This window comes from Volvox carteri (assembly GCF_000143455.1).
Source record: "Volvox carteri f. nagariensis unplaced genomic scaffold VOLCAscaffold_7, whole genome shotgun sequence".
Classification (NCBI taxonomy): Eukaryota; Viridiplantae; Chlorophyta; class Chlorophyceae; order Chlamydomonadales; family Volvocaceae; genus Volvox; species Volvox carteri.
In genome coordinates this window covers 1,984,599-2,000,528 of record NW_003307550.1, presented here as the reverse complement: position 1 = coordinate 2,000,528, position 15,930 = coordinate 1,984,599, and the positions used below count along the sequence as shown (strand labels likewise).

The following is a 15,930-nucleotide window of genomic DNA, read 5'->3' as shown; positions in this document are numbered from 1 at the left end:
CAAGAGCTGGTGCGAGCGTGCAGCTACCATAAGTCGCTGCTGCCACCTGCGCATCCGGATCATGCTTGGTCTAGAGCATCCAGTTAGAAAATTGAATGGCGCTTTCGCGGATTATGATGCAAGGACGTTAAGGCAACGAAATTCAGGGCTGCATGTAAAAAACCCGCTCTGTGTGCTGGGACGTTTCTCCATGATCCGCGCTGTCAGACTTCGGACACGCCACGTCAAAGCCCTGCTGCCCTTTGCAACACCGTCTATCAATGGCTATTATCCGGGTACTCGCAAGCCGCTGCGGTCCAGTTTTGTGGCCAGCCAGGTTGATTTTCATTTCCTAACAGATAGCATTACCGGGGACGTTCATAAATCGGCTTTCCCTAGAATATATTAGCAACGAGCATCAACAGATCAGGATAAAGTTTATGTTTTCTAAATGCAGATTTTTAAAAATATTCAACTTGAGCTAAAGGTGTTGCTAGGTTAGCTATGAAGTTCAACGAAGTGGAAGATGCCGGTGACGATGTTGGGCCGAAGCCATACCAATTGCAAGGGACAATTCCCTGCTGAGTCATAGCGCGTACAGCTTTCCCGAAGTCTCTCTCTCCGCGTCTGAACCTTCATAAATTTCAATTGTTTTATGCACAGGCAACCTAACTTATGGAGCCCTTGAAATGACCAAAGTGTGGTAATCCAAGCAATCGTTTACGGTATTTGAATGAACGCGGCGGATGGCGCAAGTTGTCAGGAAGGGCGGGATCTGGCGCAGCGGGAAGCGATACGCCTTCTCGTGCATGTTAATCTGATACAGAGGCGTATGAGACAAGTTTTTCAAACAATATAATTATTTGTCTCCAGGAGCTTTTGCGTTTCCGTGAGGCCTTGAAAGGCAATGGGTCTTAGTGATGGGCCGCGCTTCCGCAGCTCTTCCGCCGCCACCACGGATGGACGAGAATTGAAGTGTCTCTATTCCAGTTGGCACGCAATTTAAGGCAGTATGATGCTAGTATATAATAGAAAGATAATAAAAGCATGAAGCTTGGAAAATGTGAAAGGTGATTGGTGCCTAATGTGCTTTGTAATTTTTGGCGTACTTACCAGAAATAGCCTGTAAGAACAAGCAAAACGTCTTAATACAAGATATCTCAGATTTGCAGATGATACAGAATATTTAAGAACTTACGAATTAGCTCGGGCCGACGTGAATTTTAAAACGATAAATTTTCGTAAATTACCAAAAATTAGGCTATAATATGGGGCGGAAAAGAAGAAGTTCGCACGTTTCAAACACTATACATAATTTGCAATTGTTATGAATAAAATTAATTTTTTCAAGGATTAATGAACAGAAGCCTGACGAATGTTAAGGGGACGTGTTTGGCGGTCTTGTGTGCCTGTACACGCGCTGTACATCAGTACAGTCTTCGGAAAGTCCATGCCGGACCCGGCGATAAATGTATTGAATACCTTGTTATGAAAGTTGTGAGCGCGAGGTTTTTTCCAAATAGTTAACATTTTGCCGAGACCTCGCAATGGCCGCTGCATTGCTTTTGGGAGCAGTCCTGGAAGCATCGGAGAGAGCAACCCTCCTCCTTTGCGGACATTAAAGCGTGGCTACGAACGAGATTATATCATTAATGAGCAGACATGACCACGATTAACGTTGGTGGCACATCAATGGTGCTGCGAATGCTGGAAACCATAGGGTAGGATTATAAGCAGCTCGTGGGTGCGGACCTTAGTCGTGCAGACAAGACCAAGGCAATCCTTAGGCTGGATATTTTGTTTGGTGACTGGACGAGTTTGGACAGCGTTTATTGCTGCTGCTGGATGGGGTTCCAGTGATGAGCTTGACATCAGGGCGCCTCAGAAAACGTCCTGGAATACGCCGTTGGGGGAAATTCAGCAGAGGAAACCTGGTGTGGTGCCGTGTCGCTACGTGAAGTGGATGGGAGGTTGCTTACGCACCCGACGACATTCTTAAAAAGGACTCCATCGAGTTTTGGGCCTTGGGTTATAGGAATGGATTCACATCCGGGCGCACAAGTCCTTACAAACTCGTTCCTGGGCAACAAGGTTTATGTCCTGCCAAATGTTATCTATAATCAAAGGTAGAAGGATGGAGTGGATAGTCCGTGAAAGGCCTCTATGGGACATTTTCAGCATTTCTGACTAGCGCACAGACGCGGCGGCGACGGCGCTATTGTGAAAGCTTCTCATCGCAAAGAAACACCTAAGTAAGTCCCGTGGCCCGGCTTTGCAGTTCACCTTGAGAAACATCGGGAAGGTCTGTTGGGAAACGGCTGAGGGCCCCCAGCGCCTCACGGTTCAGGAATAATTTATTAGCACGATTTTAAATTTCATTCCTTGCTTTGAAATAAATTGAAACCCAAAAAAACGCTTTCCATATATGCGCTCTGCTTTGCACATCAGGCGACCGGGGCGCAAACCCCGAATTGAACGGATTTGACGTATTTGCCGCGGCGATGTAGCAAAAGATGAGCTTCATGTGCCCGGCTATGAAGCATGGAATGTCCGGCCTATGAATTACCTAGGCGCGCGGCTGGTTTACCTCTACCCTGCTTTACCAGCAGGCCGAGATATCGTTTAGTTGTTTGATGACGACAAGGGACCAAGATGAGGAGCTAGTTTACTGATGATATCCAGAGGGCGCGTAGAGCCTTGATGCAGGAATGGCGTCATTTTTTTGCGCGGGGTATCGGTATCTATTGGTAAGCTGCGCGTCCCTTTGCGGATGTTATCCGTTCTCGGGGGACAGTCATGCCACTGGCCGGCACGGTCAGTACGACAGGTGATGCTCCTCTAACAAACTTCTGGCCCCAATACGGTACTGACATACTGGCCGGTCTCTTCAATGCTCCGGGCGTCTATCTTCAGGCTCATCATAATCCATCCGCTGGTTTCTGCGCCCTCTCCTGCCTTGTGGTCCTCGTCGGCTAGGTCTTCACTGGCAGCTTTTCGGAAAGGGGGAAAAGAAACTTCAACAGGCGCTGTCCTAATGGCACAGCGTCCGTGGCCTATTGCTTGATGAGGGAGCTTGCTATTCGTTGATACCGCATGGCTGCCGGGGACGATGAGATGGCTGCTGGGTGTTTTCTTCTGCACCTCTCGCCGATTTGGGGAGTTCGCGTCATGGACGCATGGGGGGTTAAGTTACAAGTTACAAGTTACAAGTTCCGCACACAAGTGCGGGTGTGTCCGTAAAAGCCGGGGGGCCCATGGACGTTGTATTGGTATTGATGCGGGTACGCGGGAGGTCATCTTCATTCTCCCTCGTCCGCTTCAGGGCGAAGCGCCTCAGCGCGACGTGCCTGGCCTCCCAAATTTCCGAGAGGTACCTGGCCAATGCCAGGGGTGGCGCCTCAGTCATAATGGTGCGCATGCTGCGCCCCGTAAGGACTAGGTCACCATCATACTTAGCCCTTATGCTCTTGTAAGCGGGACATTCTTCGAAAACATGCAACTCATCTTCAATCGCTCCACAGTCACAAAGCCGGTGCGCTCACGCCCATTAGGCCTATTAACCTCTAACTCCCAACAGCCTAACCGAAAACGCATGAGCACATGATGAAGTCGCTGGGGCATGGTCCCTTAAGTGTGCTCCAACCAATCGAGACGCGCAACCCTAGACGGGGCAGCTCCCATCCAGTTCACATAGCGACACGCCTTGGCTCCGGTAATTCCTATGGGGAAGACGCGGGGGTCACCCAAGGTATTCGGGCGCTCCCACCGTGCATCAAGCCGCTTGGCAAATACCTTAAGAATGCTCTCAACTGGCAATTTAAGGGTTGTGTAGTACGCTATAAGGTCATTACCGCGCGTATTAGTGGGGGGTTCTACTCCTAAGCTGGTAAGAAAGGCTAGTACCTTGCTTGCCCAACACTCAGTGACGCCCCCAAGTGCTAACTCCCAGGTCAGCGACAATGCCGGTGACACAGCGTTCCCGGCCGGTTAAGTAGGGGGAGCTACGCGTGCGGACATCTCACCCGTGCAGCTCGTGCTGCTGGCCACCAACAGGGAGCCTTGTTCGACTGGTAATTTTTCGCGGGACCACGGCGACCTATCCCGCCTCAAGGTTCAGGGCTGACAGCATCTGCATGTCATACACCTGTGCTTGGACACTGCCTGGGCTGCCTGAGACAGGGTGGTTCGTTCCAATTCGAGGTGCTGGGTTGGCGATATGTAAAGTGCTGTTTCCCGTTGGACAACGCGTCCTTTGGTAGGATCGGTTGCGGTGGTTACTCGTAGTTCGTTTGGCATAGCTCTCTGCTGCGTGCAGGGCATGTTCCTGGAGTAGGATGAACGGTCTGCTGTGCCTGACGGCGAATGTCCGACTTCGTTGCTAATTCCCCTTGTAATAACGCCTCCTATTTGCTAAAACGCGGAAGCAGAGCCCTGCGTACGATGACCTGAGCAAAAGGCGCTTTTGATGTAAAGCGATCACATGCTTGCGACTTGCAAGTCGTTTTGAGAGCCGCCCAATGCAACAACTCAATCATCATGTATCTTATACGTATACCTTAATTATATTATATTCTCATATTTTCTTATATCAGTCATTGTAAACCTTTCGCTGTTTAGATGAGTTGCACCTTGCACGGCAAGCGATATGTCACATCCAAACAGCTGATCTGTAAGGCTGAATTAGTAAAGAAAAAAAACAGGCATTCTACCTCGCGGCTTTAGGTGGGAAGGGTTCTGCTCACTAAAACGCTTCCACAACTTAAAACACTTGACTGCGAGGTCTCGACAAAATTTTGCCTATTTGGAAAAAGGCTCGCTTTCATTACTGTTGTGGAATAGTGTCAACTCCAGTTAAGTCCAGTCAGCTCCTCTCTGCTCCTCCTGAAAGCAGTGAGGTTGCCTCGCTGGACATTTAATACGCAGCGGCAACGGCATATACGCAAAAATTACTTTATTAAATAAGATCTTCTCTTTCATCCACCGTCGGGTCCGACATAGACATTTCGAAGACTCCGGCGTCCTCTGGCTGTTCGCTTCGTCCAGCTTCACGTTCCTAACCCACTTCACCCGCATGCGGTTTCGGTTTGCGCAAGTCAAACCTTTTTTAAACATTGTTGATTGCAACAACTTGGCAGCTGCTTAATCCGCACCGAAGCTTTCACGTTTGCAGACACCTCCTTCGTTGGCCATGTGTCGAAGATCGAACTCTGGGACATTGTGCGGAAAATGTTACGGCCAAACGAATTCCGACGCAGGGTCCTCTCATGATGGCCATGTGGCCATGCGCCCGGCAGTGCTTGCTGCGCAGCAGAAAGGCGAGCACCCCAGATTATTACCGAACATACCCCATAGATCGTGAGCCACCAAGGTAGGCAGCAGGAGGAAGATTCATAACGGGCCCAACGTACGTATGTATGTATGTTCACTCGGAAATGTGGTGCGGGGGTGTACATGGGAATGTGCTGCCACCCCGCCGGAACTTCCTTCCCCCGCCCCCCGGGCCCCCCCCGCGCCCTCCCGGCCCTCCTTCCTCCATCTTGTCCTCCTTAACCTCTCCCTCTCTCCACCCTCCCCCCAAACCCAGGCCCGTCTTGGTTCCGGACCTGCTCGTCGCGATGAGCTCCTTCGCGAGGCCGCTCAGCAGCACCTGCTGGCGGGGAATGTGGAGCACAGGACTTACCCGAACTCCGCAACATCCAAGCTCACGTCCGGCCCCTTGCCGGGGGCGCTCCGTCATCCTCTCCCAACCAAACTAGACGCGACATTGCCCGACGACATTGCCCTTTACGAGTATTACCGCAAAATCAGGCACCGAAAAGCTGAATTCTTTCCAACAGTCCAGAAATACATCTCAACCACCAGCACACCGTGCGAAAAGCCGCCCGGCTATGGGTTCCAGAGGGTTCCAGAGGGGATGTCGTCGGCAGGTTGGGTGCCAGCGCGGGTCCTGGGGCAAAGGCAGGACAGCTACCCAGGCTCCAGGCCAGACCAAGCGCCACAAATTGTCATACGCATGTGGTTCGTAAGTCGGTGCACTGCTGTTGTGCTGTGCTCCTTCCGCCGAATGCACGACACCCCAGCTGCACATAGGCTTCTCGAGCTCCGAGGCGAGCAAGGGCTTCCGCGAACCGAAAATTACAGTGCGTGCACACAATGCAACGCCGTATATCATCAGCGTCTGTGTGCTCTGGAACACTGCCCTGAAATCCAACAGGGCAAAACAGTCCGTTTTACGTCCCCACCGCGCCATGTGCTTTCCCGCTATCCTGGAGCGCCATGGACGGCGCGCTGCAGGCGCCTTGTCATCTGTCCGGTTTTCAACTTTCATATTGAGCATTTTGAGACACCATACACCATAAAGATGTTGCGGTCACGGAGGGTGAATGGAGAAGGCGAGTAGCGGGTAGCCGTGAAGGCAAGCAAATAGCTCCCCGCTGCGTGCTTATGGCCAGACTACAACCTATTGGGCCCTCCACCCCTCCCCAATAGTCCCCGCGGATATGCAGATGAGCGTATGTGCGCTTGCGGGTGTGCGGGCGAGTGTGGGTGTGAGGGCGAAGGCGCGGGCGAGGGCGCAACCCGCACCGCTGCACACAGTGGGATACCGGATCTAGAGGCGCACATATCGACTTCATGCCAAGCAGCAAACCCAGGAATGTGTTTTGATCACCGTGTTCGGTTCCTCCTAAAACCAGATCATGCGGCTTGCTTTGTCCCGATACGCAAAAATGTGCAAAAGTGAGGGAAAGCAAAGGCAGATGTCGGCGCCGGCGTCTTCCTCAAAGACTCGCTGGCGCGCGCACAAATGAACGCATATAGCCTTCGGCATGTTGTGTCTGTGTTGCATAAATTGATGCGGGACGCTCCTCAGCGTGCTGGGGCCGCCAAGAACAAGACATCAACCCGCCATCATCAGCCGCCTGGAGCAAATATACAACACTTCTCGCATGCGTGCGCGCACGTGGTCCTTTCCGGACTCAAGCAAGCAAAAACGGGAAGAAATGCCGGGGTAGCAAAACAACAATAAATTCGCGCTGGTAAATTACTAAAAATACTAAGTCGCCACCATGGATATTCACACACATACATACACACATACATACATAGAGACATACACAATTTACACACGCAACGTTGCATCCCCCGGGGCGGTTCGACAACGGCTGCGACGGGTTATGATTTTGCGCCACGTCAAGTGGTCAACAAAGGGTAATGCCTCCGAGCACAACTTGCGCCCTCTCTCTCTCGCGCGCGCAGCTGCTGCTGCTGCTGCAGACGACATCGTCCTAGTCCAACACCTCCCCCCTTCCCCCCGCTTTCCTTTCAACTACAATCCACTCCACTGCCCGATCTGATCACCTCCATGCATGCATACTGTTCCTGTATTTATTGCAATTACTGCGTTTTCACTTTCGTTCTCACTGCTGCGCAACTTTCCTACCCTTGATGGCCAGACCTTTCCTGTTCAACGCCGCGAGAGCCGCACTCCGAAGCTGTGAGTCCAAGTCTAAGCCCGTCGCAGTGACCTGCAGTCCCTCAATGCCGGTCTGCAACGCTGCTATACTAGTGCCACTACCGCCAACCGCACCTCCGCCGCCACCGCGCGAACCCAGGCTTCCAGTCATCCCGCCCAGACTCCCATGTGGTGCGGACATTGCGACGGGGAACGACGGCACAAGGTTTGTCGGTGGGAAGCCCGTGGAAAGCCGCCCTGACGGAGCAACGGCGGCGGCTCCGCCGCCGCCGCCGCCGCCGCCGCCACCACCGGTAGCAGCACCGCCGCCTGCACCCACCTTCCCAAGTCCACCGTTGCCGCCGACGCCGCTAGCCCGGCCCGAGCTGGGCGCACAAGCACCGCGCAAGCCGGGGCTACCACCCGCCGGCGGGTAGACTGGCGGCCGCGCCGACAGCGAGCCACTGCTGGGGCTGGATGCACCTGCGGTGTTGCCGCCGGAGGCCCCTGGGGCCCCCGCCGTCATCCCTGTGACAACCACCACTGGCACGTAGGAGCCCGCGCCGGTGAACGACCGCTGACGAGCGCTGGTCGCCACCGCCGCCGCCGCTCCCGCAGCGGCTGACGACGACGACGACGACGCTGACGGCGCCGCCGACCAGAGTCGGCCGGTGACACCGGCGCCGTTGTACCGCTCCGAGGAATGTGCGCCTGCGGGATCGGGAACCGATAGAGCTTGGTACAAAACAGGCGCCGGTCCTTCCTCCTCCTCGACCCCGCTGTCGCTGCGCCGTTTCGGGCCGGCCAGGCTGGAACCCAGGGCCCCCTGCTGCGAGCCCGTGGGCGCAGAACCCATCCCGCCGCTGACCATGCCCTGCGCCTGCGCACTGCTGCCATTACGCGCCGCAAGGACTGCGTACGGCGCCACCCCTGAAGCACGTGACTGCTTGTACGCACGTCCCGATGTGGCCGCCGCCGCGGCTGCGTTCGCTACTGCTGATGCCGGGCCAACGGCCAGCCCCAAGCCGTTCCCACTGCTGCCGTTATCCCATGGACCCACGGCCAAGCCCGAAGCTGCTCCGAAACCACCTATACCCGTGGACCCCGGTGGCGCACCGGGTACGACTGCTCCGCCAGGCACTACCCGCGGCGACTGCGGCGTCGCCATGTTGCCGCCGGCCGCCTTAGGGCTACCGGGGATAGCAGACCCTGAAATGCCCGCTACAACCACCAGCGGCTGCTGCGGTGGCTGTTGCAAAAAAGCATGCGCCGTCAGGCCAAGAGCAAACATGTCCGCGCTACCGTACCGCCCGCTGCCGTTACGGCTGATGCTAACACCGGGGCTGCCGCCGCCGCCGCCGCCGCCGCTGGGGCCCAGTCCCGAAATTCCTGCAGTGCTTGACGGCAACGCGCCCAACGGCGATGGCGATCGCTGCACGCTGGCCGCTGACGTGGGCCGCAGCCGCTGGCTCGCGCTCTCGGGCCGCATCCGATTGAACCCCAGGTACTGCATGATCATGGCGGGGTCCTGGCCCGCCGCCGCCGCCGTCGCCGCCATGGCAGCATCCCATGCCGCAGCGGCGGCAATGCTGCTTGCGTTTAACGCCGCTGCGAAGGAATGCTTGCGGGAGGGGCCGGTGCCAGCGCCGGCGCCTCCGGTATGGCCGCCGCCGCCGGCTGCGGTGCCGGCGCCGGGCTGAAGCTTGTCACGAATACTGGTAAGTGGACCGGTAGTGGCGGAAGGTGGTCTGCTGCCGCTGACGACAAGCCCCCGACCCGGGCTCGGCCCCGACCCCGGCCCGGTCCCCTGACTGTGCTGGTCCCTCTCCCCAGCCCCAAGATCCTGGGCGCCTGAGAAACCTGCAGTTCGGACGCGTAGAGACGGAGACGGAGGTAGAAGATGGGGGTTGGGATGTGGGGGTGGGGGGAAGAAAGGTGTGTGGGGGGTGTGACATGACTACAATTTTGCAAAGCGCATACGGGCAGGCAGGCCAATAACGGAGGCAAACGCCCAAGTAGACTGCAGCAGCTATGACCACGCAGTTGGAAAAACACATAGCTGGAAAAGGAAAATGTGCTAAAAAGAGGTAACCTGCTCCGTTCGTGATGACGGGGCCCCCGTGGGCGGAGCGGCTTGAACAGGCATCAACTGACATCACTCTTCCCTGCACGAAATGCCTTGCCGGGCTGCCGGCCTGCCGGCCTACCGGCCTTCCTGCCGGGGATATTGATAACAGGCAAGATCCGCACCCAGAAGCCATTAGCACGACCCTGTCACACGCGGACTTTGCAGCCGCTACCCCGCCGTACCTGCGGCGTAATAAGTGCCGGTAGTCTCGAAGGTGTTGTTGTGGGCGTGCCGGACGTGATTGTGTGCGCTTCCAACGGAGACGGGTCGGACGGACTGCGCCTGTGCGACGGCAAGCCCGCCAACGCCGCCGCCGCCGCCGCCACCGTTGGCCTGCTGGAGGTCCTGTAGGTGTTGGTGGGAGGTGGTGTGGCCGTAGCTGAAACTGTGGCTACTGCCGGTGATACCGTTGACGGAACCGCCGCTGCTCCGGAGCGCGGGGATAGCACCAGGAGGTCCAGAAGCTCCATGCAAGGCTGTGGAGGGCGAACCAGTACGGGAACCGGCGGCGGCTGCAGCGACGCCACCGCGGCCGGCGGTGGCGGCTGCCCCAGCGGCAATGGAAGCGGCGGCAGCGGCGGCTGCGGCGGCAGCAGGTTGCTCAGTCCACTCCCCAACTTCGCAGCCAACCCCGATGCCCCCGCTGGCGCGGGATGCGGCCGAGGAAGGCCGCCGTTGGTGGCCAAGAAAGGGTTGCAGGGGCAAAGCCCCCGATTGTTGATGTTGTAGTTGAATTTGTTGCCCTTCCTGTATTGCGTGCTGGGGCTGCATCTGCATCTGCAACTGCTGCAGCTGTTGCTGTTGCTGTTGCTGCTGTCCCCCTCCGCCGGCCGACATCGGGCTGTTGCGGCCGCTGGTTCCCGTGGACGACCCGGGCCGCTGGCCACTGCCGCCGCCGCCGCCGGCGGCCGCCGCGCGCGCCAGTGGGCCCGAGTAGATCCTGATAGGCGGCGGCGGCGCCACCGCCATGTCCGCGGCCGCAGCGGCGGCAGCTGCTGCCGCCGCCGCGCTGCCGCTGCTCAGCGCCGACACCGGTCGGCTGCTGCTGGCGCTGACGGCGCCGTCGCTGCGCTCACCAAATACCTCCGACAAGCGTTGTCCGCCGCCGCCGCCAGCGGCGCCGTGCAAGTACGCCTGCAAGTAACTCTGCTGGAACATGGCCGCGTCGTACTGGTACGGCCCAAGCATATAGTACAGGGGGTGCCCTGGCGGCAGCGCCGTTTGCGAGTCCGCCGCTGCCCCGCCAGGCAGTTGCAAGTACGGCTGCGGCGAGGCCAGGTAACCAGGAATCTGCATGCTTTGTGCACGCTGCTGTTCCAGCAGCTTGAATTTTCGCCGCTCCGCTGCCTTTTGCGCCAAGTTATCGCGGTGGGCTTTGGCTTTGAGACGTTCCGCCTTTTGTGACTCGGTCTCTAGGTCCTCCTGCGGACGCCGCGATGGTGGTGGAGGCGCCGGTGCCGGTGGTGGGAGCTGACGTAACGTGATGGAACACGGTACGGCAGGTGGTGCGGCGCGTGGCGGAAATTACGGTACGGTATTATGGCGACGGCACGCGGCGACGGCACGGCACGGCGCGGGAGTGGAGGGCGGCGCGGCAACGGATGTGATGTATTGACGGCGGCAGGAGAAGGGGTTGTTATGTGGGTATGCGGCGCGGACGGCGTGAAGTATGATGGGTAGGAAGGGGGGCCTGACAAGAAAACCGAAAGGGGAAGGAGCAGGAAGAGGACAAGGGAGGTACCGGGAGCCTGAACGGGGAGATGGTGAGGCCTGGAGAAGGCACTATACGCGCGCGAGGGGGCCGCCATCGGGGAGCGAAGGATGTGGAGTTCGACAGGCAAATGATGCAACGGGGAGCGGCACTGATCGATAGGCAGGCCGCAGTCCCGCACGTTTCTGTGCCAGTCAGCGCGATCCATTCCCGTTCGCGGCGTGGTGGGCTATAGCGATTTATCACGCGGCTTGGGTGCCGCTGGAGAGAAGGCTTTCATCTAAATCAGCGACCCCTGGGCTCGATCCTGCGCACATGCCCTCGGATAGATGATGGCGGTGTCCTCGTTGTTCGGGGCTGGGGTCCTTACACGCCGCGGATGACGACGCGACGGCGCGCTCTCCATGTCTCCACCTATCCATACATACATACAAACGCACATACCTTTTTCTTCTTCTCATCCGACGCGTCCGACCGCTTCGTTCGCGCCTGGAAGGAGGCTTGGAAGATCTCGCTGGCGCCCTGTGTTTGTATTTATGTATTTATGTATGTGTAATGGGTCGGGTGGGAGAGGGCAGCGGCATGCAGCAACGATATCGGAAAGGAAGTGAAAGCCACGAGCAATAAGCAGAACAAAGGAGCATACGGGGGATTTATTTCCTTGGGAAGTCAATGCCGTCCAGGGATTTTTTTAAGCAACACGGAGGCGCACAGAGCCGCACACAGAGCTACTCCAACTGGGGGGTTTGAGATGAAGCAGGCGCGCAGGGGCCATCACATAGACCCTTACGGTGGTGGTGTGACCGCACAGTGGTGGTGTGACCGCACAGTGGTGGTGTGTTGAGTGAAAGTGCGCATTTGCGTGCATTGCTATATACAGCTGCGGAGGGCCCTCAGCGAGTGCAGCGATGTCGGCCACCCGCCCTGCAAGTCCGTGCCTTAAGCAGCTCTTCGTACAGCGCCTGCTTGGCCGAGTCGGGTGAAGGGAAGATCCTCGTGAAGTTGCCCATGTGCTTGGCCTCGTAGCGCTCCCGCGCAGCCAACACTTTGGCCCTGCGACACGAGCCACGCGAGGCGAGAGGTGAGGCAGGGCCAGGCGTGAAGAAGGCGAAGGAGAGGGGCGGCACGAAGGAGGTCGGGCAACAGCAGCCGGCGGGTTGAAGTGAAGGACCGCGACGCGGACAGACGCGCCAGGAGGGTGGTTGCAGGGGAGAGTGGGGAACAAGGTGAGAAATGGGGTGGGTTTTAAACACGCTGTGCGAGGGCGCTCGTGGCCTCGAGGCCAGCACTCACTCCACGTCTCCGGGTCGTCAGGTGGCTCCCAAACACGTTCCCATCCAGATCGTCCGCCTGTCCAGATAGACAGCCTGCCTATACCTATACCTGCCGCGAGGGGATGGATCGCTCCACAGCATACACAACCAAGAAAAAATGCCGGCCCCGTACTCGCGCGGTTTCGGTACCCCCACTCACCGCCAAGCCTCGTACTCCTCAGGTGTCCGCGGCTTCAAAAAGCCTGTCGTGCCGGCGCCGCTGCCGCCGCCGGCCCCACTCCCGCCAGAGGTTTCGTCACCATCGCCGGCAGCGCCCTTAGCATCCGCCTGGGCAGATGTACTGCTGCTGCCGCCGCCGCCGCCACCGCCACCAGCACCAGCACCGCCACCAGCGCCGCTGCTGGCCGCGCCACCGCCTGCGGCGGCGGCGGTGGCAGGTGGCCCCTGTCGCCCCGGCGGCGGCTTCTTGACATGCATGGGCTCCAACAAGCGACTGGTGGCTGCGCGCTTCTCCGCCTTCTTGGTCTTGGCGATAATTTTGGGGTCGACACGCACCTGTAGAGGTTCGGAGGGAGAGGTGGAGAAAGAGACGATGCAAATCGATGCGAATGATGCAAGAATACGTGAAGGAACAACTGTCGACGTTCGACACACACACACATACATACATACATACATACATACATACATACATACATACATACATACATACATACATACATACATACATACATACATACATACATACATACACATGCACAAACACGCACCAGCTTGATGGTCTGTGTGATGAGCTCTTCCTTGATGGCCAGGTCCAATGGAGAGTCAATGTTGAACGAAGGAGAGTGGTTCACCTCAATCAGCCAGGGACGCAGCTGATCGTCCAGCATAACATCGTACCCCAAAATCTCGAAGCAGCTGCACATGTACGGCAAGAGTGTACGGCACACGGAGCAGTGGCGCAGATTTTTAGGAAAGGCGACGGAGTAAGGTGATGAGGCCCAAGTTGGGTACCGGGAAAAGCCCCAGGCCAGCCAGTATACAAGCTGCGAAACCCCGGACGCAAAACACACACAACATCTGGAAGCTGGATGCGACGCGGGTGCCGAGGACGCTGCTTATCCTCATTTCCAAGCGCCCACACTGGCTGCACACGGCGCGGGACACCGCGACAGCACAAACCCCAATATCCACGCCTCGGCTGTCCGGTTGCGTGGAAAGGCGTGTATACAAATTACCCATAGGCATATTGACCCTCCTCCCCAAACACAAATAAACAAACCAAGAGAAAGCTTCGGTTCCCCGGTTCTCAGTTCTCCGTCTGCACTGTACCTGAAGCCGTCGTTGTCCGGAGGCAGCACGGAGCGGTAGTTGTTCCTGAGTATGGGCTGCACGCTGCACAGCGACTTGATGATCAAGTCCCCGATGTCCCCCCACACCTTGTCATAGCTGTGACCTGAGGGGCCGCCAGAAAGAGAGACCCGGAGCCGGCGGAAAATTGCGGAGGACGGACGAGCCAGGAGCGGAAGTGGAGCGAAAGGGGAAGAAGCGGACCACGAGGATCTCCTTTCCAAGGCCTGGCAGGCCCCCAAGATTACTTACATCAATACTGGAGTAGGAGAAACGCAGGGAAGGGTAGAGGAGGTGATTCCGCACCCTTCATCTCGAGCTAGACTGCTCCAGGGAGCGCGCTCGTTGTAAAACACTGGAAGAAAACAAGGACCCGACGCCCCCCGAGTCCCCCTCTCCTAAGTGGGCCCCACCCTGTTAGAGCAGCAGGACGACCCACAGGCCGACAGATACATGCAAAAGGAGGTGACTGGGTGACCCGTGGGTCGGTAGAGCGCACCTAGCGATGTCAGGTACGCTCGCAGCTGCGCCAAACACCACTTGCTGGCGTCCTCGCCGCCGTCGGCATTGGCCGCCACCGCCGCCACAAACGCCTCGTTCTTTTTGTTCACGGCGTAGTTGGTTAGGTGCATGAAGGAGACATCCAGGTTGGAGGCCTTGGGCGGGGAATACCTCTCCGTGCAGATCCTGAGGGACCAGCAAACCAAACGAAGAAGACACGGCCAGGCGCGGTAGGTGGAAAAGCGCATGTGCCCCTGCTGCTTACCCTTTTTCGAGAGGTAAGCTACCGATCGCCCTCCTTCACATTCAAGTTGTAAGCACGATCCCCTACGGTACCGCTTCTCCTCAGCCCAGGGTTAGATACCTGTACACCCAGCTAATAATAATAATACCAGCTGCGGTGGAAACCTATATGTATAAATGTGAAGTAAGGAAAACACCACATCTAAAATAGGGTGCGGATGGTCCTGGGGGGGGGAGACGAACCACAGACAGAACACAGAGGATGCTGGTACCAGAAATAAGCGGATGCACTCCAGGATAACGCAGATACTGCAGGAAGTCGTAAGAATTTACCAACCCATGGATGAAGGATGGGTGAAGGAGCAGAAAATACGGAAGGCTTGTCACACACGGATCAGCGGCACACAGGGTTTGGGTCTAGGAACGTGAGGGGAGCTGGATCTGTGTTGTATCACAACTTTAGAAGAGTACCCATCGGCGGATGTCAGATCCCGTGATGATGATACGGCCTACAGGATACGATCGTCTGGGAACATGGAATGCGGATGCAGAGGGCCGGCCCGACGGGTACATTTTCAGCAGGTTGGGTTTTCAGAAAGCTGAAAAAAAGGTGAGGGGAAAGGGAAAAGAAGGAAGGCGACAGAAAGAGAGAGAGAGAGAGAGAGAGAGAGAGAGAGTGAGAGAGAGAGAGGGGTTACGGCGGCGGATCTGTGGTCGCACCTGGCGAGGCCTTCATGAAAGAGAAACACGCGCAGCGGGTCGCAGCTGAGCACCAGCGCGTATATGCGCAGGTCGAACTTGTAGCCGTGGATGAGCAGCGGGGAGGACAGGTAGTGCTGAGCCACCACGTTGGGGGTGGCCATCTCGCTGAGCACACGAGTCACCACCTGCAAGATAAGCCGCAGGAAGGGGTCCAATCACTTCCACAGTAAGCATCCTATACCATGATACCACATGATATCATTGATATCATACATAATCACATCTCACATTACAACCTGGACCGCGGCAATGGCGCAGATATTCAGAGGCCACGAGGGGTCCGAGGATGGAAATTCACTGGCAACCAAGTGAGGCTTTACTTATTACAAAGATGTACGGGAAGCAAGTCTGCAAACACACCAATTACTACAGAGCGAAGGCTGCGCAAGGTGAATGGAGCGGATATGCAGTGCGGTGCAGTACGGTGCTGCTCCATTATGCGGCTCACCGAATGGAACCCCCCTGCCGCTTCCCTCCCGGCTCCCCCAACAGCCGCAAGCGCTGCCACCCTTTCCCGTGGGGGACAGGG

At 57.1% G+C, this 15,930-nt stretch overlaps 3 protein-coding genes across 3 annotated transcripts in view; 1 reads left to right on the top strand and 2 right to left on the bottom strand.

The window, feature by feature from the left end:
• Positions 1–3,165: 3,165 nt before the first annotated feature.
• Positions 3,166–6,593, top strand: VOLCADRAFT_103590 (uncharacterized protein; the record flags this gene model as incomplete). The annotated part of the gene is made up of 4 exons (XM_002947765.1): positions 3,166–3,511; positions 5,564–6,001; positions 6,060–6,119; positions 6,486–6,593. Exons 1-4 carry the CDS (start codon positions 3,473–3,475, stop codon positions 6,591–6,593), a joined length of 645 nt encoding a protein of 214 aa, XP_002947811.1. The 5' UTR covers positions 3,166–3,472.
• Positions 6,594–7,881: 1,288 nt separating this feature from the next.
• VOLCADRAFT_103589 (uncharacterized protein) lies at positions 7,882–11,677 on the bottom strand (the record flags this gene model as incomplete). The annotated part of the gene is made up of 6 exons (XM_002947638.1): positions 7,882–8,143; positions 8,549–8,672; positions 8,871–9,292; positions 9,743–9,905; positions 10,191–10,982; positions 11,642–11,677. Coding segments are annotated over 6 exons (1,797 nt in total), but the record flags the coding sequence as incomplete, so codon positions are not given.
• A 1,620-nt stretch (positions 11,678–13,297) lies between these two features.
• The window catches only part of ssa11 (uncharacterized protein), a gene marked incomplete at both ends in the record, with an annotated part of 7,186 nt that continues 4,553 nt past the window's right edge, over positions 13,298–15,930 (bottom strand). Inside the window, 4 exons of the mRNA XM_002947637.1 lie at positions 13,298–13,463; positions 13,878–14,001; positions 14,395–14,582; positions 15,360–15,502. Of these exons, the coding sequence (XP_002947683.1) occupies positions 13,298–13,463; positions 13,878–14,001; positions 14,395–14,582; positions 15,360–15,502 (621 nt within the window). The remainder of the gene's footprint in view (positions 13,464–13,877; positions 14,002–14,394; positions 14,583–15,359; positions 15,503–15,930) is intronic.